The 24,018-nt window shown below is 43.6% G+C and overlaps 1 protein-coding gene across 6 annotated transcripts in view; it reads right to left on the reverse strand.

Annotated features, from left to right (window-relative positions):
• The window catches only part of SSBP2 (single stranded DNA binding protein 2), an 875,377-nt gene that overhangs the window by 26,113 nt on the left and 825,246 nt on the right, over positions 1-24,018 (reverse strand). For all 6 annotated transcript variants that reach the window (XM_078675324.1, XM_078675321.1, XM_078675326.1 and 3 more), the window contains exons 13-14: positions 21,554-21,624; positions 5,696-5,774 (exon numbers count right to left, since the gene is read on the reverse strand). In XM_078675324.1, the coding sequence (XP_078531450.1) occupies positions 5,696-5,774; positions 21,554-21,624 (150 nt within the window). The remainder of the gene's footprint in view (positions 1-5,695; positions 5,775-21,553; positions 21,625-24,018) is intronic.

Below are 24,018 nucleotides of genomic sequence, written 5' to 3' on the forward strand. Positions count from 1 at the left end.
ATGATGACCGGTGGAGCTGCTTGACAGCTAATGAGGAGTCTGGCCCTGGTTTTCTCCTTTGACCGTCACCTGCCCAGCCGGTCATTGGGCATTGTTTCCTCCTAGTCTCCCCGCTTTTACTCCTTCTTCCTACAAATTTTTGACACATTGTTTATGTGTACCTTACCTTAGTATGTTCTTATCTGATGTCACTTGTAACGTAAGAATCCTAAATGTAAAGCGCTCCGATACCCTCTTGGGTCAAGTTCGCGCTATATAAAACTTTATAAATAAAATAAAATTCAGTTTGTAGCACATTCACCCATAGGGCAGACAGGATGACTACAATTTTCCCTATTAAACGATTAATGTTACTACAAACTGTAGGCTAAATAGGTTTCTGAGCAAATGATGACAGAATTGTCCAAGTCCAAAACTGAGTGGTGTTGCTAAACTAAACTGGAAGGAGCAGTTCTTTTAAATGCCCTTTGAAAACTATTTTGAGAAAAAAAAAGATCATCAGAATATGTGTCTGCATAACGTTATGCTTTAAGAGACATATGCGTATACGGACTGCAAAAGTCTAATAAACCTGGTGTTTAAACTTGTAAATCACAAGATGTTACCAGGGTGCTTGAAATGATTGGGTGGGACAAAACACACATTTAATGTGCAAGTCACTGAGAATGATTTTCTTGGCCTGGGCCGTTTGACTGAAATATTGCCACAAACTCTTACACTGAACGCCAAAACCTACAGTCTGCAAACTTGTCCAATAACCATATCTTCTTCAGATAGTCCAGAAGACTTTAAACCAAGAACTCGGGTACCAAGTACCGCTGCAAACAGTTGAGGGGAGGCAAATACCCACTTCCCTTCTGCTCAAACAAGGACACATAGAATTAACCTGATTTGATCGGCATAGAGGGCTGGGTTGATGCTCTTGAATCAACCTGTAAAGCAAAGGAAATTTGGAACACTGTGAAATACCCCCAACCAATTTAGAATAATAACTCCTCAGGGGTAGGATCGAACTTACCTTCTGCAATGTGGGTATCCTTCACGCTTATCTCATCTCTCAAAGCAAAGGGGTCACCTGAAGAGCTGTCCCCACCGTTGAAAATGTTATAATCATTACCCCCCATGCAGGCCTGAACACACAACCGTTGGGTGTTTTAAATCCAATAAAGATGATGGCTGCAAAAGAACAAGACGGGGTCCTACGGCAAGAACATTATCTCCAATCCCATTATGCACAAGGGTGTGAGATCCTTGATACACATAGAATATATTGTGGCATTGCTGGGGGACATCAATAAACAAAGGAGAAGACTGTCTTTTCGACATGTTTATAACCAGTGCCTTGTCCTTTCAAGTTCAACTGTCAAGCACATGATTCGGTCTCAGACACATCCAGGTCCAAGAGGTGTAACAGCCTTGCCATAAAGTTGACTTCTAGCAGTTACAAATTGAGGTCTTATTGAAGTGTAGGCAGATAGAAACTAGACATAAATAAGGTATTCTTACCTAATCTCTATTCTGCACCTTATAGAGATACATTTCACTCGTGCAGTCTTGCCAGAAGGAACCACTTGGACTCAAGCGGTTACATGAGACTTAGGGCCATTTGTGTGAAATTCTGTTTTTGCTTTTCCTAAATAGCAGGTCCTAAGAAATCGCTATTTAGGAAATTCAAAATAGAATGTACAAAAATAGAGATTTCCTAATAGCGATTCCTACAGAGTAGGGATTGCTATTAGAAAATCAATATTTAGGAAATGCTAATCTTAAATGTGAATGGTTTTGCATTTCCACGTTTGTGATTTCCAAATAGCAAAACGCACATTTCAAAATAGGTGCCTATAAGCCTAAGCCCCCCCACCCTACCGATGCACCCCCAAAAAAGTGGTACACATGTAAAGCTCACAAATGCTCTAGGGGCAAGTGTGCGCTTTATGGCGCTTTAAAAAAGCATTTTGGGGTCCTTTTTTTCATTTCACATGGTTACCATCGACTTGAGAGTTGATGGTAATAGCATTTGGTCAATGCATATTTCCTATTTAGGAAATGCTTTGTACATGTGCTTATGAAATCGCACATAGGAAATCCCTATTTGAGATTTCCTATTAAAGGAATTGCAAAATGCGCTTTCTACTTAGTAGAAATCGCATTTTGCGAATCTCTATCTGCCTTTGTACATTAGGAAAGGCTGTTTTGCATTTCATAACTGGCCGAAATTGCGATTCGTCCCATTAAGAAATGCAAAAAGCTTTTGTACATATGGCCCTTCGCTCTCTGAAACCTTCAAAATATTGTGAACCTACAACTCTGGATGTACATTATAGTTTTCTAAAGAGCCAAAACATGTGTGTAGACCTTCCCAGCTGAACGTCTAAAGGGCGCCAATAAACTGGGTACTATGACATAGGAACATAACAAATATGCTCGCTACACTCACAGGAGCAATCCAAAAAGAAAATAGTTGTATACTACTGGGAATGATGAAACCTAGCTCTGCCTGGTCTCCAGTTATAGACACATTAACCGAGTGAGATGTCACAATAACTAACCTCTAAAGGCCGAACTCCGGCCAATTGGAAATAACTTGTATTGGTCATGGATCCCTTCGTCACAAACCACATGCATTTGTTTTGTGGTGGGACTGCCTCACAGGGAAGAGAAACTATGCATCTAAACTTCTCTATTGGCTCTAAGAAATAAATGCAGGTCCAGGAATGTCACCCATCCATTTGTCCAGAGTAAAGGACATGGAGTAAAAGTCACTGGGGGAGTTCAGACTGTGATTCCTTTCCATCACCCCTACCACCAATAGCTTTTTCTACAGTAGAAACTGGGGTAATGGGGTGGGAGGAACAACAATAGTACTACAGAAGAGCATGTACAAATCCCAGACCTACCACGCATGATGTTAAAGGCTCTTTAGAACATAATTGGCTCGTTAGAACATAATTGCACTTTTCTCTTTCAAATTACATGCGTTTTTCAGGTAGCGCCTAGACACCTCAGGGTATTGTTGCCCTTTATAAATTATTCATTCATCCATCAGTAAATCTCAGGCAAAATTTCACCAAGATTGAAGCTGAAGAGAGGATTCCCAGTACATACCCCATTGTGAATCAGTCAGTTGCTTCTTGGATTCTCGAGTCATGAAGGAAATATATAACTCCGCTTGGTGGAATTTTAGTAGTTGGAGTACCTCTAACCAACAACTCCAGGTCACCTTTCAGAGAACAGTGGGACGTATAGCATATCTCATTCCACTTATGTTGAAAGGTTCAGGGACTGGAGCTTTGAGGGCAGTAGTTTAACCACCCTCAATTTCAGCCTCGGTGTGGCACAATGAACAGTGCAACTATTAGAGAGAATGTTGAATCTGTGCAGGCAATGCCAAAGGCCCCATCACGTCACTTAATTTGAACAATTCCCAGATGAAGAGACATACATTGAATGAAATGCCCCACAGTCTCCTTAGAAGGGAAGTCAAAGTTTCTAAAGCAAAGTTGGTGGTAGAATGAGAATGCAGGGAATCAGAAAAGGTGGAGCCAGCGACTGAGGTGACGCAGCTAGAGGACATCTGGGTGTCGTACACATCCACTGATCAATAGTCATTGCAAGAAATTCTCTGAAAAATCCAATTATATCCATATGCCTGAATCTCATGAGCTTCCCTGCTAAATCCTGCTGCCGCACTTGAGTGGGAAGGAAGTTGAAGCCACCTCTAATTCTAGCAACACTGACCACTTTGGCTCCTTAAGGAAGCTACTGGTGGCAGTAAACCACCCTTTAGAGAATGCCTGGCTGGAAGCACCACAGAATGATCTTACACACACTACCATTGACAACCTACTGACAGCTGAAGGGTTTTGTGGCACAAGAGGGGTACCAGTCTTCCCCTTTACTACGATTTGAGTCAGAATACACAACATTAGGGGCCAAAACCATGCATTTGGGCATGTTAATGTGACAATGGTGGAATATATAATGGCGCAGTAGAGAATCTTAGGAGTAGCGTAGAACCTTAGAGTTTTGTGGCCTACCATTACATCTTTGTTCTCTGCAGTTTGGCAGCATGGTTGGAACACGGGCCAGACAGGAAGGCTATTTCAAGTTGTAACAGGTAAAAAAGGCAGAATTTATATGAATACGCCCTTTTCCCTACATTACTTTTTCATATCCCAGTGTTCAGGTTGCCTGGAAGAAGAGATTCCACAAGACAGAAGCAAGTGGAAGATGTTTATTCATGTTCTCGCTCGGTTATGCCTTCTTCATGACGGTGGTCACAGGTGTTGTAAAATGGATTATTGTGACTCACCTTATGAGGTTTCTGGTCAAAACAGGAAAGTAAAACCGTAGATATTACTGCATTTACCTCTAGTACCTTTCTCAAAAGAGGCACATCCATTGCTTTGCACTTACCTGCAACATATCTCAAACCAGTTTCACGGATTTATCTCTAAAGACAGCATAAAGCCTGTAAACATTTAAAGATCGTAATATTTTTCCACATTCTGTTTTTGGCAGAAATGGTAAAAAGCACAGTTTACATGCCTACACTCTGCAGTAAACAGTAGCAGATGTGCTATAACAGTTACTATACCCTAAGTGACACTAGATTTGATCTACAGACAGCGCTGCAGTAAAAACTATAGAGCCATCAAGAAGAGTGATCAGTGATGTTTATTTCTGCGTGAACAGAAGTACTGCTATTGGGTATACTTGATGACCAGCATTAAGGGATAGAAAACAAGTCATTCTTTACCCTCATGAAGATTAGGGACTGAGGGTTTAACTACATGTCTGTGAATGCCACCTCATGTCCCAAAGAGTGTTTAGGAACATTGGGTGCCAATAAAGTATGGGCGGAAAATTTGTTCCACTCACGGAATTAGCAAATTTTTGGCAATTTCACGAATCGTGCGAAATTGCCAAAAAATCGAGAGTTAGCGGATTTTTTTTTTCTTGTTTGCGCTTCAAAAATACAATCTCGCACGCGTGCCATTGACTTACCATGATTCTGCGTTCGCTGATGTGTTTTCCTCCCTGTTCGCATGCGCTGCAAGATTTTGGTAGCTGGCCGAGCGACGCCGCGATCGCGTCATTGCGACCCGAAACAGGAAATTGCGAACGCGGACACGTCATTGAGACCCGAAACAGGAAATTGCAAACGCGAACACGTCATTGCGACCCGAAACAGGAAAAAGGCATGGCGAGCAGGCTGGTTAAGTGGAAACAACATGTTCGCGACCGTTGCGACCGCATGCGCATGTACTCGTTCCCGAACTGGTAAAAAAATCTCGCGAACTCGCAAAAAAAAAAATCATTTGCAAGCTCGTGGAATTTGGCGGATTTTTGCGAATTGCGATTACGAATTCGCGCAAATTCGCGTATTGCGAATTAGTGTATCGCGAATTTGCTAATTCCGCCCATGCTTAGTGCCAATGCCACCAAGTAGATTACTAGCCATCAATTGACTGCAATCATTTTCACTAGAGAACATCTGCAAAAAGACTTAGATGTCCAAGTCATTGCAAGATGTTTAGAATTAAAGTTAAGGGAAAGACCTGAACTGCAGATTGGCTAGTAAAGTATAGGATTAACTCAGCTCACACAAGAAACATTATGACAGTCAAACAATACTCATTTTGATTAGCCAAAAACCAAACCCCACCACTCAAACAATAAAAAAGATGTGTACCTAAAGATCCATTCATATGATGTGGTTCCATGCCGCCCAAGCCACTGAGTGGACCATCCGAACCTGGTCCCATTGGAAACTGCAAAGAGAGAATTTGAATACGTTGGAAAAACAGGCTCCTAGGTTTTAATTTTATAGCACACACACACATAGTTACAACAGAATGCATTATTTATCCTCTCGTGGTGCAAGGTAAAGTTCTCGCTTACATCAGTGTGTGATAGGACTATTCGAAACAATGATACACCCATAATTAAACCCCACACCCTAGATGCAACCCCACAGACAACCCGTTCTCATTTAGTGGATGGCATTAAAGGCAAAATATCTGGAAGCTAACTAGTACCAACAAAAAAAAAATTAAAACACATTAAAAGAACAAAAGGAGCAAGGTTCTTGCCTGCTTTGCATACACAATATAGGAATCAGAGACGCATTGGTTATAAACCCCAGAACCCTAGATTATTATTTATAGTTTTAAATGTTCGATCCTTCATCTATTTGATGAAGTCTTAATAAAAACAATCCCCGTACTGGACGGTGGAACAGTGAACACAACTAAGACATCTAAAGAGGTGGCTGTCTTGGATTGTTTAGCTTTTAAAAAAAAGTTTAAAAAAACTATGATTTTGGAGCAGTGCCCTTTTAATAACAGTCACCCATAGGGTGTAGTCCAGTCTTATGAAGGATTGTGCTCTTAAGTGTTTCAAATCACACGTGCACAGAAACATTCAAGGCTGTAGCCTTGACAAACTGGGACAAATCAAATGTATAATGTGTGCAATAGGTTTTAATCTCAATGCACAAAATAGCACTTTAACCTCCGGATGGGCTAATTAATGTCCAGCCGCCTAGCGTGTTATCCAATGCCATGAAAATTAATTCTCGAGTTCAGCCCACAAACAAGAGCATTACTGTAGGGGCAGAAGGGCCAATCACAAACCAACTTAATATTCAGGAATGTACATGCGGCCCTGCCATCCAACAAACCCAGGCACTTCCTAGACTAAACTGGCACCCACCAACTTTGACGAAAGACATAGATGCCTCTGTGCTCGAACAGGGGCGTAGAATATTCCATAGCAAATGTATGTTTTAGTGCATAAAAATGTAGGCAACATACAAACACCTTCCGCTATTAGTACAGGGTATGCATAAATATAAATGCCTTTTTACTAACATATAAGACCATGCGCGTAAACAGCAATATGCTGAGCAGTAAGGGTGTCACTTCTTTCTTTTGAAATGAGCAGCTCATAAGAGTTTATGGTTACATAAGTGTACCTATGCCTGCTTTCCCTGGTCCTTTGGACATCTGTACAACTGCACAATTTCTAATTCTGAACCTTTTATGGTGTAACTTAAGACTCACAACCATCGGACCACCAATGGCCGCCCATCACCTGGATCTGCTCCCTGGACTGTTTCTTGGTTCTGTTCCTCCATTTCTGATCGGCTACTACTCCTCACTTTTGTATCTGCCGCCACAACAAAGCCACAAAGCATTCTACTGAATGACGGCAGAATATTACCAGTAACACAAAAGATAAAAAATGGACCACAAACACAGCTTTTGTAAGGAGATGCATATTTGCCTGTAGCTTAGTGGATATGGTCAGTAAGACAGCAGATGATCAATGGGGATGCTCTGTTGGTGGCAGACATTTCTCCAATGGTGATACAGCCTTGTGACGGTGGATCAAGGCTCCTTTCTCCTCGAGAACTAGCACATGATTGAAAGGGAATCTGGACCTCGAAAGACTCTTCGATGAGGAGACACGACTCAGCACTGAATAGCTTGAGGCTGTCAAATCATGTTCGGCTAAGCGGTATTTCTTCCTGGCACACATTAATCGAGGGTGTCTGCCTGGGCCTCAAAGTAAGTGTATGGCACAAGGGTTACGGCGTTCACAAGAGTTGGTGACACGGAGTTTCGTGCAGGAAAGGTGACTGCCAACACTGCATCTTGGGCCTATCAGTATTTGCAGTCGGAGCCCCAAACGTTGTAGTTCTCTTCCGGAGAAGGGAGTTAAATGTCGACCTGAAGAAAGAGTATATGCCTGGCTGCAGATAAGTAAGACCATGTACTGGAGTATGGATGGTGTCCTACCTTTCCTTTCCTATGAAAATAAAAATGTCTGGTAGGGCATCCTTAGCGCACATCTTGTCACCCGGTCTATCCGTTTCGTGATCTGATGGCAGACAATTTAATTGTCAGTTCTTCATCTTCTTTAACATGGTGTAAATTTGAAAATAATTCTTTCCGTATTGAGAAAAAAAATGTCATTGAAAGATGGGCAAATTAACACCAAAACAACATGGTCTGTTCCACTGCCCATTAGGATGTTAAAAAAATACTCTGTTGACAATCTAGGTACACTAATCCTAGTGTCCAAAACGTCTGCTCAACAAGCACCAATGAACGGAGCAACCGCTCTGACTGGCTTTGAATCTGATCATGGATTTGACAGCATGAACATAATTCATGGTTTCATATCAACGCCATTAGGTCACATATAATATGCTCCTACAGAACAGAGTTACTGTTCTAGACCAGCCAAAAAGATGGCAATAGAGGCAAAGATGGCAATCTATACGGCTCCGAGCTGCACAAAAATTTATAACCGTACACATAAAGCTTAAGTCCCGATCATAAATGAACTATGATGAATGACGACTCAGTGGGAGATTGTCTAAAGACAAACAAAAATTCGACAGCCACAGAAAGCAAAACCTTCATTCTTGTTTTAGTAAAACGAATGATTGGTGTGCAAGTGACATGAACATTGTCCAAAATGCCACTCCATATAGGCAAGTTTCACTGGCTCACTGACAAAGCAATCCGATAAAACACCCGCATATGTCTGCTTCACACGTCACTTATGGTTTGGATTCTTAAATAAGTAGCGAGAGACGGTCATGGGTAAAGGCTGCTGTCATATTTTAGATATTTGATTTACTGAGGATTACCATTTTTGAATACTGCGAGGATTCTATGTTGCAATACCTACTGCGCGGATTTCAATATGTTATCCTCAAACTAAAAGAGAAACACAGCAACAATAGAGACGTCATTAGATATTACAGCTATATATCAGAAATAAAAAACCTGATAGATCATTCACACACCGCCTTTGCTGCAGAGCTACTACTAACAAAACCTTTCAAGAGCTAATACACACCAACACTGCCATCTTCAGAACTATCACTGCGGGAGCCTCCTTTTACTGCCATACTCTAAACCAGCTGTGATGAGGATGCAAGTGTAGCACCTGAATTCCCTTCCTTCTTTCGGATCTTGGAGCTTGGCAACAAACGCCTGCTAGCTATGTATTTGATACTAGTTAACCTCCCTTCTGTCAAGGCCTCAAACGAGGCTGTTTACCTTCCCTCTGATCCTTCTGGTCTTTTGATTCGCAGCCTCCACGCCAGGCACCTCTTTGGGGGCCATCGTGCACTTTACAAGCTATTTTCTCGGTCTTCCTCAACTGATCCAAGTACCACGCCAGACAGGAAAAGTAAAGGTGCATCTCCAGAACCAGATATTACAAATGGACTACTTCAGGCACAACATTACAAATATTACTAAACATCACGAATCACTATAGGAAAAAATCCATAACTTCTGTAAGGTGCCAAAATAAAAAAAATGAAAATAGAAGTCTGTATAAAGCAAAGTATTAGTATATCACTACGGATAAAGAGAATTAGTAGCAATAAGAAATGTTAGTCTACTGATTATACAACAAAACATATACCAGAAGACAGTCATGTTTTATAATGTCAGAATGTGGTCGAAATGAATACCTAGCTGAGCCAAAGCAGAGGCGGGCTATGCACATAAATACACCTTCCCACAACGTCACAGGATCACATTGATGCCGATGGCTGACCTAGCTGGCTCAACCAGAGCATCCTCAAGTCTGACATGACTATGGGAGCGTGGGGGATGCTTCACAATGGGAAGCAAATGAGTTTGAAAAGGCGAGACAATTAAGCTAATCAGAGACAGAGTAAGGGGGGATTCAGTGGTCGATAAGGTGACCGACTATGCACTTTGACTCCCCAAAAACCCAAAACTCCACCTCAGCAAGCTGTATATCAAGATCCCGGAGATTTTTAAGAGGAAGCATCCAGTCGAGCATTGCTCATTGCCACCACCTGATCTAAAATAATGATTGAACTAGAATTACCACCATTCACCTCCCTCAGTAGTGCTTAGAAATGGCCTAAACCCATCTTTGCAAGAAATCAAAATAATTAGGCGATTTAGCAAAGATTTGTAATTGTGACATACCAGTCTACGGATGGACATGGGTTTTGTAAAGAAGCTGGGAAACGTTGGTTTAATTGAAGGAGACCATGTTTGACAGATCTTCACGCACAGACAGCTAAATTGTTTCCAACGGCAGGCGAATACAGTCTTGGTGGAGGGATGCCTGGCTGCAAGAATAACGCTACAGACTTTGGGCAGAAGGTCAAAACGCTATCAACTGCCACCACTCAATCTCCTTGCAGGAAGGCGGAGAGTGGACCGGTTCAGGTGGAGGACTTCACCTGCTGCTGTGGAAGAAGATCCTCCCAAAAGGCCAGCCTGATTGGAGGATCAATGGCCATGCTCAGGAGCCAGGGATACTAGACCTCCACGCCCAGTCCGGAGCCACAAGGATGACTTGGGCCCAGTCATTCCTGATCTTCGGTTGACGTGAGGCAGCAGAGGGGCCCAAGGACCTGACCATAGCCCAAGAGTCCCTAAAGCACTCCAGCACCTAGCCTGCCTTGTCTACGAAGAGATGGGTGCCACTGTAGGGCATGTCCATGAGGGAAGCTTGGACGTGCCCCGAAAAGCCAGAAGTTCTCAGCCAGACATGTCGTCCAAGAAACACTGTAGACGATAACGCTCTGCCCAGCGAGTTGGTCGTGTCCAATCCATAGCACATAGTGAACTTTGCTGTGTCTCTCCAGTCTAGGACTATTTGGGAGAGAATGGCCCTGGCCTCCTCTGGAACCTGTGGCAGCACTTGCGCAACCGTTTCCCATTGCGTGTGGGAGTATCAGCCCAATGAGCATGCTGGAGTTTACAGACTGAAATGCAAGGTTGGCAGCAGAAAACATTTTCTTTCCAAAGCTGTCCAGCCTCTTCGATTCCCAGTACGGGGGACCGCCAGGGAACGTGCCATGAGAAGTGGAGGCATGGACCACCAAGCTCTTTGGAGTAGGGTGTTTGGTGACTAAATGTAGGCCATCTGGAGTGGGGCAGTGGCGGCAGGCAACCGCCCTATTTACAGGAGCACCTGTGCTGTGTTTAGACCAGGTCCCCAAAAGGAAGTCGGTGAGGGCTTTGTTGAATGGGAGTGGGGGTTCAGAGGAGGAGACTCCCGGTTGCAGAACCTCAGTCAAGGTGTTGGTTTCGACTGCCACCGAGGGCAACTAAAGGTCGAGGACCTCAGTCTCCCTCCGCACCGCCATTGCGTATGTAGCTCCCTCCTGCGTAGCCACAGTAGACGGAGAAAGCATGTTGGTATCTTGAGAAGTATCCTGTCCACTGGCATCACCCAGTTCCTCACAACAGTCCATATCTTGATCACAAGGCTGGTATTCTAAAGGGTCCAGCGACCCCTCCTATTCCTCCCTGAGGACTAACCCTTCGACATAGGCCTCAGGCTCAGACCTAGGACACAGGGGTTCTGTCAGCAACAGAATCTGCATCGGCCGGTGCGGCTCCGTGCCAGATTCAGGGATCACAACAGGGCTGGCGCTGCCGGTGGGCGCATCAGCTTCTGGGCCGGGAAGATCTGAATGCCACAACTGGCACCGGTCCGGATCCTTGCCAAAATCCATGGGCAGATTTAGGAAATGCTCCCTCAAAGCCTTCTTAGCCATGGCTGAGCATACCCTGCCACACTTATGGCGGCCAAGGAGGCCGCCATAAGTGTGGCAGGGTATGCTCAGACGGGAGTCCCTTGCTCACTTTGCCACTGGATTCAAGCAAGCCGGGCTGAAGACGGCTGAAATGGCAGAAACCGGTCCTCGGAAGCTTGTTTCCGGTCCAGGGACGGCATGGCTTGGCGGTTCGGGCTGGACTGTTCCCATGAGGCACAGGGTCAGACTGATTTGCATATAGCCATGTCTGAACTGGGGTGGCAGAGTGGGCTAAAGAACGGTGATGGATCAAACCCAGATCTTTTGACTGGGTGTGAGTGTTTGATTGGTTCAGATGCTCCGTCCATCACCACCCCCTTTTGTACCGCATTCCTTTAAGAGCGCCCTGCCATCCTAAGACAGGTCTAGAATTGTATCCTGTATGTCAGACTAACAAATTGAGCAACAAAGGCAACCTTTAATTTAGAACCGCCTTACTGGCCAACTGCTTATTGTCAGAGTTAGCAATTTCCTTTGCAGCATCAAATATGGTTACTGTTACCTGCTTGCCCTCTTGTATGACGGAATGATATTCTGTTGCTTCATCTTCTGAAAGGAGATACAGGAAGTGGACAATAATGTTTCGTATTTGGCACTCTGCGTGCCAAAATATCCATGGCATTATTGTGATAGCCATGGTGGCCCTGCAACATGAGTCAGGTTGCAGCACAAAAATAGTTGATGTGTTTTTGGAGCACCTTGAGGCAGCTCCTCTGATGTCATCTTGACTTTGGGCAGTCTAATCTAGCATCCTGGCCAAGAATCTGCTGCATTCTACCTCTCCATCCTCCCAGAGATTGTGGGAGCATTAGCCAGATATCTTAGCTACTACACTTTCCTCCTAGAGATGGTTGAGAAAAGAAACTAGAGAGGGGTGAACCAATGACAGAACCTTCCATTAAGTGTCACCAGACAGAGAAGTGGAGTCATTGGTAAACAAATCTATAAGAGCTTCACCAGGCACAGAAGAAGCCACTTACTCTCTTCTTGATTTTGTCTGCCACTGTCCACATATGAAGACTCGCCAAAGGTTCATTTACTGTTTCAGGTCTAGACCTGGGCTTCAAGAAACTGATAATGGAAGGCCAGCAGTCTTTTATTTAGCTCAGAATTTCACCATTTTTGGTGGCATCAAGCCAACAGTGTAGTAGCTTTTGGGGCAGGAGCAACAAACTGTTGATATCAAACCAACAGAGTAGGAGATTTTGGAGCAGGAGACAGAAAAAGAGAGGGAGAAGAGGCTGGGCATCAACAGCCAAATGAAGAAAATGTGTACTATTGATCAGAAAATCACTAAGGCTAGCAGAAGATCAGGTAATTCCTCTGTTAAACAGATTCATAATTTGCTGGCATTTCAGACATCAATCGTGAAAATGCAGTATGCACTGCAAAAACAGCTAAACAGGCAAATATGTACACCAACTAGCCATTCATCATATTTTTCCTCTAAAATAGTCTATGTGCTCTTGGTCCTGTTCCAGTCCATCCTCTAAGTAAGACACATAGTCTTCTTCCTTATACAGGACCTGCTCTGGAGCTCATGCGGAATCCTCATAGTACAGAAAGACAGAATTATTGATAATTCACAAGGTAGTTGCTGTTGGCTGGAGACTGAAGGAACTCATGAACACAATCTAGACAAGAATGGGCTTGATGATGCAGTCAATGAAGTGGACAAGAGGGTCACTCAAGAAATGGTAGTTGACAAAGCAGTCAACTAGAAGTAGTGACCAATTGATTTGTAGTCAAAAGACAGTGTTTAGCCTTTTCCATGCGTCGGACGGCCCCCGGCTGTCCAACGTCACGGTGGGCGTTTGCGGAGGACGGCCGGGGGCCATCCAAACTGCTCATGCGTCATTTTTGTAAGCACCCCGGTGAATGTCCACCGGCGAAGTGGTTAATGAGGCAGAAGATGACGTGTTTATTGTTGACATGAACAAACACTGAAGTTGATATGCTAGGTAGAGTAACTAAAAACTGTTACCTAAACAGTTCTGAAATTCCAAGTCTGATGATGGGGAATAGAGCACGTTAATCCGTGAAAGAATCTGTGCCGGGCATGTGGGTCGGCCTCCGCACACAAAGCATTAACGAAGCCTGTGTTTTGAACCAACAGAGATCTGGGTTCTGTATACAGATCTTGTGTTTAAAGTACATTTAAGATGCGGTATACCCTAAAAAAGACATAAGACTGGAGTTAAATTCTGAAGTCTCCTAAAGAGGCTTATACCGGTGCCTTCTAAGATTTGTGAATTTACTGACACATATAAGACATTTTCAGTCTTCTATGAGAAAATTAGAAAAGGAACAAAACAATAATTCTGGAAGATCTTGGGGTCGTCACTAGGAACTGTAAGTGCTAGTAAAAAAGGTCAAACATAAATGTCCAAAATGTGTTCTCATAAGTTCATGCATTGATCAAATTTCAGACCTTTATGGGATTCCGTAACTATCCTAAGAATACTATACCAGATGTAGATTTCCAGGCGCTCTTATGTGTAAAATTTAGACATGTATATGACGAAAAGGCACTTTCTCTCCATGCGGAAAATATTTTTCCTTTGGAAACCCAATCCTAGACTCATATTGAAAATGGTGGTCACCTTAAGCCCCTTCAGACCTTGGTAATGGCCTTTGTCCTGACCTTTATTATGAGCCAATGTCCATGTGTTTATAGGATGGAGAACTGTCTGCATGGAAATACCCATCATCATGCAAGTCTGTGGGTGTCCATTTGCACTCGGTAAAGTACCCCTCTCAGAAAAGCTGACATTCCTGCCCTTCTGCATGAGCAAATTTACTCCAAGAACCCATAAATTGTCGGTCACAGTGTGGGACAGAAAGAGGGTGACGAGGGGGCAGAGGAGGATCATCTACCAGACAATTTAATTGTTTACTTTTTAAAAACCTCTGCCCAAAATAATTGGCAACAAGGAAAAAATTGATACATTTGTTCTAGCTTACTTAATTGGTCACAAACAGGCTGCTGTTTAAAAAAATGTAAATACCTTAAGTTATTACAGCCCCTGCTGCAGCAATCTATGTGCACCCAGCTCTGTCTGCAGTCTAGTCACAGGTTTGACTCAACGTAAAATAGCATGGAGGGTAAAGCCCAACATGGAACATGCAGGTCAATGATTTGCATTTTATGCAGCCAGCTCAGTGGGTCACTGCTTTTGCCACAGAGATCCTTGTGTTACATGTAGGTCTTAAGTTACAACTGCAACCGCTGTAATATAGCACACCACAGTAGCATAGCGCAGTGAGTTGAGAACTGGCGTCAAAGACCTGCATGCAAACTACAAGAACCTAACAGTTTTTTCTCAATCTTTCATTATTGTAAGTGTGCTAAAAGGGTTCTACTGGGTAGTGATAAAGACTTATTATACATTGTAGGAAACTGGGCTTTTGTTGCAGCCTCCCCACACCCTTAACACACACACTTTCTGCTGGTATTAGATACAACTTTGACTGAAGTGTACTGGGTCCCTGCTAACTAGGTCCCCAGTACAAGTGTTCATCCTCTAAAAATGCTCAATTGTTCCCCTAATGGCAGAACTTTCACCACCCTCTTTAAGTCACTAGTAAATGGTACCATGGTATCAAGGGTCAGAGGTACCACAGAGGGTCCCTAAGGGCTGCAGCATGAATTGTGCCACCCTAAGGAACCCCTCACTAAGCACATGCATGACTGCCATTGTAGACTGTGTCTTGGGGCAGACAAAAGTGAAAACACAACATGTCACACATCTCTGTGAGAATGTCCCTACCACTGCATATGATATTTGTAAGTCACCCCTACAGCAGGGCTGACAGACCTAAGGCAGGGTGCTTAATATTATATGAGAGGGCATATCCGCATGAGCAGATATGCCCCTGTGCTGGTCAGCCCTATTGCTGCCAGTGCAAATGACCAGGAAAGCCATCTTAAACAATGTCATGGATACTGGTGAAAAAAGTGTTCCCCAGCTACATGATGGCTTCACTGAAAATAGGCATGGTTGGTACCAAACATCTCATCTTGATTAATCCACACTGATGCCAGTGTTAGATTTATCATAACATGCACCAAGAGGGCACTTTAGAGATGCCCCTGAAAACCTACCAGCCTCTGGTGTGCTTGCTGACTGGATTCTGCCAGCCTGCCACCAGAGAAAGGTTTCTGACCTCCTATGGTGAGAGCCTTTTGCTCTCAGGAGGTCAGGAACAAAAGCCTATCGAGGAAGAGGGTATACCACCCCCTTCCACCGGACATCCTGCTCATTAGCCTCCTAGGGATAGAGAGCTTCCAAGGAACTGCTGCTTTTGGAATGCGAATCTGGCAACCCCCTGTCCAGAGCCCACTTAGCGCTAGACAGGCAGGAAGATGAACTAGTCTGGTAGGCATGCCACCCCCGAACTAGTACTGCGAGGAGGACACAAATTGTAAGAGGTAGCCATCTTTGTGAAGTGCTACCTTGGAATTCTGTGGCAGGGTTAGGTCCACTTCCCCCAGGAAGTGGTAATATAGGAGGAGTAGTACAGTAGCCCTTTGGCTACTACCCTAACTCCTCTAAAGCCCCCTAAATGTAGTATTCAGGGGAGTCCCTGGCACCAGAGAAGCAAATCCTGACGACATCAGAAGTAGGAAACCGAAGAGCAGCAAAAGCAGAGAAGACTGAAGACAGCGCCTGACTTGAACCCAGCAATGCCTGCCTGCCTGCAACCCTCGACACAAAGTCGACTCACCCTGCAGCGGTTGACTTCAGAAACTTGGGAGGACTGCCTGCCTATTAAAAAGACTCAAGACCTCCTGTGAACAGCAGACTTGTTCTAAAGAACTCCAAAGGAGAAGACTCTGAGGCCTCTGGAACTGCCAAACCAGACACCTGAAGCAGCCCCTGCACCCGTCACCTCCAGCCCAAGCTGAAGTGAGCAAACTGTGCCAAAAAGGTTCCCCAGCCCTCCAGAGCTCGAGTCCATAGTGGTTTCACCCCTTCTGGACTCCACGACGTCGCCTGCAGCCTCCGCAAGTAGGCCCCCTCTTCCCGCGACTGCTCCAGTAAAGAAAAACCCGACACCTAAAGACACCTCTGCACCCGTCGCCTGTGGACCTTAGAGAAGAGGACCAAAGGTGTCTCCAGTCTCAGAGCACTGCAAGGCCTGATCCCACTTGCTAGTTCAGCCCGACTGGCTTCCTAGCCAGAGTCTGCAGCCTCTTTTTACAGAGACCAGTCCCCATTGAAACACATTAGGCTCCTGTCACTGATTTTCACCCTGGTGTCACTGATGGAGTACTTTTGATGCTGCCTTGGAACTTGTGCACCACTCACCTTAACTGCTGGAGATTGGTCCCGTAAGTCGATGTACTGAACCTGTTTGTAGAACATGTTCTTCCTTCCATAGGATAACATTGCAGAACTCAGAAATTGTACTGTGTCCCCTTTTTAAAGTGAAAAGAATTCATATCTGAAAACATACTTACTGAACAAGTTCCTGTACATTGGCATACAAAAACTTATATGCTTCATTGCATCAGCATAATATCTGTGTGACAAAGTGATGTGAATCAGACAATAAGATAAGCAGCGCTTCCAAAGGAAAAAAAAAACTAAATTAGTATGTGATATATAATGGCTATTAGTGTAACTACTCCCACAGACAGATACATCTGATATTCTTGCAGTACAAGTATATCAGTGCTTGAAATGGGGAAATAGAAGTGCAGTTACTCCATACCAGAATACCTGCTTGTTTCTGAGAAGTGCTTGTACTCGCCCGTTTAAAATGAAAAAGTGCTGGCACTCCGTACCCGACAGTACCGGCCCATTTAAAGCTCCGAGTATATCTCCTACATAATCAGTTTGGTAAAGTAAAAAAAAAAAAACGTTCTCTAATAATCAGACTCTGAGCTTTTAAACATTTGTGAAGTGACAAGTGGATTTTCTTTGTTTCTCTTCATGGAAGTAAGATCAAGGTGTAAGGCTCCAGCGAGCTCCCCGCTAGAATTAATAAAGAGTGCTTATGGAGAGGCCTGCCAATTATCACGCATCAGATTTGAGTCGAACGCATTTCAGAGTGGTGTTCCGCATCACCTCACTGAAATGCATTGTCACGCATTTCAATGTCACTGTCTCAGTCTCTTAGCGGGCGTGCCGGCGCCTGTGAAACCAGTGTGCTGGCTCTGCTGCTCCCTGCAGACTTGCCCACATGGGCATTGCAAACAGCACAGGCTCAGTAATGTTAATGATCACTGCTGCAGCCTGCTACAATGTATCTTAATAGCCCTGCTCTGGCTGCATTGAAATTTCCACCAGCTGCACGTGCTGACATCACCCGGCCGAGGCAGTGCTGTGCCCAATACAGAGACACCCGGGCAGGGCCTGCCCTCAACAGTGGCTGAGCACTGGCTGGCGCCGAAGGAGGGGGGGTGGGGGGGGGGAGACCTCATGTCCTGGTCTGGAAGGAAGTCAGGGCCGGATAAACTTCACGGACTCGTGGAGGCGTGCCGGGCGCTGGCTGGCAGTTACTCTGTGTGCTGTCCGCATCACGGCGGCCGCGGCATCATAAGAGGGAGTGTAAGTAAGAGAGGGGCTGCCGATGACATGCCCCACTGCTTCCCCAAACCATTTTTGGCAGCTGTAGTGTTATCAGCAGTTGGAACTCCGCTTTCCAGTCAGGAAAGCAATACATCTGACTGCTTTAAGACTTGCTATTCTCTGACTTTGTGAAGTGTTTGGTTGGGTCGTTAGTAAACAATGTATTGTTTTGTGACATTTTGTAGCATAATTTACTGGTGACCGGGTAAACATTAGCCTAGGGAGTGCTTCCTCATGTGATGATTAAAAAACGGCTCGGGTTACTGGGTCTGGGCAATCAATAGTCATGCATTTGATTTTGGCATCATGTCCTCACTTTTCACCCCCCTTAAGGCCACATTCATTGTTTTTAGCCGTTTACCCAATTTTCGGTCTCTTTCAGTTTCTCTAAGTTTGTTTCTATCTTTCTGCATTGTATTTGTAATTGTCAGCGCCAATTCACCCATACCTTTATGCCTCATTAATGCGTCCCTACCTTTTGGTGTGAGTTCCCTGTACCTTTCCACCAGTGTCTGCATTGAGTTGCAGTGACAGTCTGCCCATGTTTTTATGCCCCCATGTCTATCTCTCTAAATCCCAGTGTCTGTAAAAACGCGTCTGTTACTGTATCTGTGTCCCAGTGTCTCTCAATCCACGCCTTTCCGCCTCTTTGACGCTCAGTTGGAGTGTGCACATTAGCGCTTCCTAGCGCTAGGCCTCTCACTGCCTTCAGATGCTCCCATTCAAACTTCACTGATGTCAACCTCACACAGTGCAGTAATGCCTACTAGACATTTCACCCCCTGCAACAGAGGTCAGCAGGGGTGCACTGAGGAGCTAGTATAGTGTCTCATAACACAAATGGTTGTACTTTGTGATATTTATATGTTTCCCTCGACTTCATTGCTTCATTTTGCTCACGAGAAAGTGTCACTGATACTCCTTCAAATGTCACTCTTAAGATTGAAATTCGGAAAATGTCACACATGGCAATCTGAGACCTTGGCAGGTATGTATGGACCTTTAAGTGAGGCAGTATTTAGCCCAGCTCAAAGTAAAAAAAGAAACTTCTGTCATTCCCTCCAGGTTGGTGCTCTGAACGCTAAAAAGACAAAGCGCGGGCGCAGTCGATTGTGTGATCTGGTGTTTGCTGGTGACACAAGGATAAAGTCAGCGTATTTTACTGTGGCCGGCCCGGACGCAGTTCAATTAGGGTGACCAACCGTCCGTAAATTTCACGGACTGTCCGTAATATGGTTTTACGGACGCTTTTTGTCCGTAATTTTGAGTATTGCAGGGAATAGCACTGTTCCCTGCATGAAGCCTCAGCCCCTGATGGGGCCACCTCGCACTCCTCCTCAACGCACAAGTAGCCCTCACCCGCCCATTGTCATTCTGTATGTGGCTGATTGCCACATACAGAATGACAATTGGCCAGTTTGGAGTGTTACTTACTACATGGGATGGCCTCCTCCTGCCACGGCCTGGGGGAGATGGAAGGAATATGCAAACGCGCCAATGCTGCTACAGCATCCAGTTCATGAAAAAAAGCTAGTGAAACAAAGGGCTAGAGTTCTTTCAGTCTCATAACTTTAGAAAAGTGCAGTTTCAATATTATATTCAACGAAGCCATGGTTGCGGCATTTTTATTTTATGCAACTAGCAACCATTGACAAAACCAATAGTTCTGGCTTGTTGTAGGTGTAACGTTACTTGTGTTATATATCTGGATACAATGACAGAAGAGGCAAAATACCAGTTGGGCGGTACACTATGTTAAGCAGAGATTTGTTGCTAAGATGTTTTAAGCCAAACTCTTAATTACATCAACCACCCCCATTTGAGAGCCCCCCCTTTTCATCCTGCTAAAAGCCCTGGAAACAACACCATGTCACAGTCACGTCATGGCATGGCACTGAGCATCATGCACGACTCATGCCTTCTACTTTTTCAGATTGCCTATGTGCAGGGGTGTAGTGAATCCTCCCCCCACCCCACTCCTTGCTTTATGAACTAAAGCAAGGGAGAAATTCTGGATGAGCCTCTTCTGTCTGCAACTCTGCAGCCAAAGGCTCAGCTCACAATTAATATGAAAAGTTGGGCGAGTGAGTAAGAGAAGGGATATGTGGATGGCTGGATGGATTAGTGAACGGGTAAATGGATGAATGAAATGGTGAATAGATGGATAGATGGATAATGAGCGAAAGGATGGCTTGATGAGTGAAAGGGTGGATGATTGGTGAGTGAATGGGTGGATGGATGAGAGAAAAGGTAAATAGATAGATGGATGGGTGGAAGGGTAGATAGATGGGTAAAAGGGTGGACGGATGAGTGAAAGGATGGATAGATGAGTTAACGGGTGGATGATGGGTGAGTGAATGGGTGGATGGATGAGTGAAATGATGGATGAGTGATAGGGACAATGGATGGATTCATGAGTGGATGAGTAGAAGGATGGGTGGATGGATGGATGGATGGATGGAAGGAAGGATGGCTAAGCGAAAGGGTGAATGGAGAAAGGGAGGATGGATGAATGACTGAAAAGGTGAATGGGTGGAAGGATGAATGACTGGGTGGATGGATGGATGAGTAAGTGAAAGGATGGGTGAAAGGGTAAATGGCTGGATGGATGAGTGGATAAGTGGCTGGATGGATGAGTGGATGATTGGGTGGAAGAGTGAATGGATGAGTGTACGGATGTATAGGGTGAAAGGGTGGATGGATGGATGAGTGAAATGATGGACGGAAGGTTACATGATGGATAGGTTTGCAAATGGATGAATATGTTTGGATATAGATGGGATTACTTATATACTATTACTCAACCTCCTTTAATGTGTCTGTAAAACGTACCTTGTGTACCGAAGTTTTGTCCTGAATTTGACCCTTTGTCCTGAATTTTTACCCTCACTGTCCTGAATTTGCACTCATGCCAGTTGGTCACCCTAAGTTCAATCGAAGCTGCAGGAGCTGGGATCTGCCCGGATCCTCCTCATTTCCTGCACTGCACCCAAAGTCAAAAGCGTATGTGAATCGGATCGTCAGTTATCACAATGTTTAAGCAATATTTTTACAAGAATATGCCGGCCTGGCTCTATCAGAATGGCTAACACTGGGCAGTATTCACAGTCCTCGGAGACAGCAGGTTTCACTATTTTAGCAGCCATTATTTTGAAGTGCAATCACATTTGAAGTAAAAAACCAGTAGTAGAGAATGGATACATTAATTAATTTTGCAGAGATGTTTGACGTCATCGAGCTAGTTGTAACTGACGACAGAAGTGCAATGCAGTTTCTAATATAAGGAGTGATCCGAGACTGATCCATCCGTTTGATACAGCATTTCTTACTGAAACAAGCGGAATATGCGGATCCTTACATTGGGTCTGTTGGGTCCCGGGGGCACTGCGTTCATTAATGTGTACATGTTGTCGCCCGAGTTGGTTGAATCTGAAACAGAAGAAAAATAAAGCACACATTAAAACCAAGGTACGAGTCCACGGTCATCTCTCTGCATTTACAGTGACGTGCAGGTGATGGAGCGAGATTCAGAAAGGTTTTTCATTTCGACTCGTGAAGTCACACTTCCATAATAAAATAATAAAATTAACAATTGTATTGTGTATGTATTAATTTAATCTAGTTTAAGTTGCATCTACACCTGACAAACGCGGGATACTAACATCTGCGCTCATAAACGTGCATTATTTTGCATTTCCTTGTTTGTGAAAATAATAAATTAATCGTGTCTATTTGTCATGTCAAAAATTAACTGTAGCTGTTTAGAATAAATGGCATGTGCTTATTTTGCTGCCCTGTCTATGTGGTGTCACTCTATTCTATGTAGGTGCATAAAGGACATTGCTGGATAATAAGAAGAATGGTAGATATAAAATGCTGCTTTATTTGTTTTGCTTCTGCTAGTTAATTCAAACTAATGGGTTGGTTATTAGCAATAAAGGGTGGCAACAGAACAAATTATTTTTCTCGCATTAATTATTTTCTTGTGTTTGTTTATACATTAGTTAATAAAGAGGCTTTGGGCCTAGTGAAAACTTTCAGTGCTTGCAAAAATCTGCTTGGAGCCAGAATAAGTCCGTGATGACTTCAGTTTTTTCCGTCTGAAAAGTTTGTTACGATGAGATGACATTCTCTTTGCCGAACAAGGCCAAGGCCAGGAACTGGCGAAAGGCTTATAATTTTCATGCATCCGAGGAAGCTGGAAACTTCATTTTGTTTCCAATGTATCGAACTGGAGGAAACTGCGTTTTCGAAAACCGGAGACAATGGTCTCTAAGAATGATGACGGAACTGTAATTCTGAAATCTGGTGACATGTCGCTTGTCACTTTTGAGCCAATGGGACTTCATTTCAGCAGAGAAAAATATACAATTTTAGATTAGCTTAGCGTAGAAAGGTATAAAAACTCTTGCCCCGTAGAAGAGTTATGCTTCTCCTTGCAGACCTTTTGATGAGGGCGTTATGCTGTTGGACTTCTCTTGGAGCACGTAAGAGCCCTCAAAGACTTTACTTTTAATTGTCCTTATAGCTAGCATTAGTTAGGGACTTAGGTTTTGAAAAATGCCCAAGCTGATAACTTTTCATTTGCAATAATAATTTTGATTCATAATAAAATTGTCATAACTATTTGCAATGATTCAAATAAAAAATGCTTTAATAAAAAACTAATACATTTTCCGAATGAGTAGCTAATAAAAATCTTACTTTGGAAATCAAGCTGGTCTTGTTATTTTCATATGTATAGGTTATTCATAGTTAGATCTTATCGCCACAGTGGCTTAATTAGCTTGTAGGTTTGTATAGTACGATGAATTCAATTACCATGGTTGTATATAATTTGTGAATAGGTTAATTAGGTCACATGATCCAGTTGGTTATAATATGTCATGTTAGATTTATGGGCCTTAAGAGAGTTTATTGATTGATGGTGTATATAGTAGAATTGGGTAGCGTTGCTTATGACATATTTCCAAAAGCCAGCTGGATCAATTTTTCTGGTAGCAGATTTGGATGGTTACTATGGTAACCGATATGTTACATGGTAGTTGCATAGGATCGATGATTAACATATGTTGAGTTTGTTCAATTGTGTTATGTGTAGTCGAAAGGGTTTTTCCGACGTGGAAAATCCTAGTTGTACCGGTACAGAGTAGTGTGGCCAGCGTGTAAAGTCACAAGTTACACAGTGCATTTGATCTGTTTGTTGTGATATCGTCGTGTATCACAAGTGTTGTCGTCGCGCAGCACGTGTTAGGGATATAGGTGTGTAAGATAGAATGCATGAATAGTGAGGATTTTCTAAGAAATCGAAACTTTGAGTATAAGGACATTGTGTCCATTGTAAACCTCTCTGTGGGGAAAGTAATAGAATTAATTCCACTTGAATGAAGGGTAGGATAACGTTGCTTATTTTACTGACGATTCATGTTATCAGAGGGGGGTTAGAGTCCCGCCAAGATTTCATGTGTGTGTGGTTAGGGATACTTTCTGTTTGAAAGTGCGTAAATGATCTTGTAATTCTGTTCGAGTCAAACTTTGAATTGCCACTTTATGTGCATTCAGAGGGAAGCGAGTTCGTTATTACGTGTGTGAAGGGTAGAGTAAAGGTTTACTTTACCGGCAAATGCATATTCTGTGAGAATAGCGTCGTCTATTCCACGCATAGAATTTCTCGTGTGTCTGTAAAACTATCATCTTATTTAGAGAAACAGACAAATGGTTTGTTCTTTTTGTTGTGGATTAATCAAATTTCATTAAGAAAAGCGTCTTTAAAATGGCGCTGTGAAAAGTTTTTGTGAAGGAGGGGTGAGCGCTGAGAGTGAG

The sequence above is a fragment of the Lissotriton helveticus genome, chromosome 2_1 (assembly GCF_964261635.1).
Source record: "Lissotriton helveticus chromosome 2_1, aLisHel1.1, whole genome shotgun sequence".
In the NCBI taxonomy this organism is placed as follows: domain Eukaryota; kingdom Metazoa; phylum Chordata; class Amphibia; order Caudata; family Salamandridae; genus Lissotriton; species Lissotriton helveticus.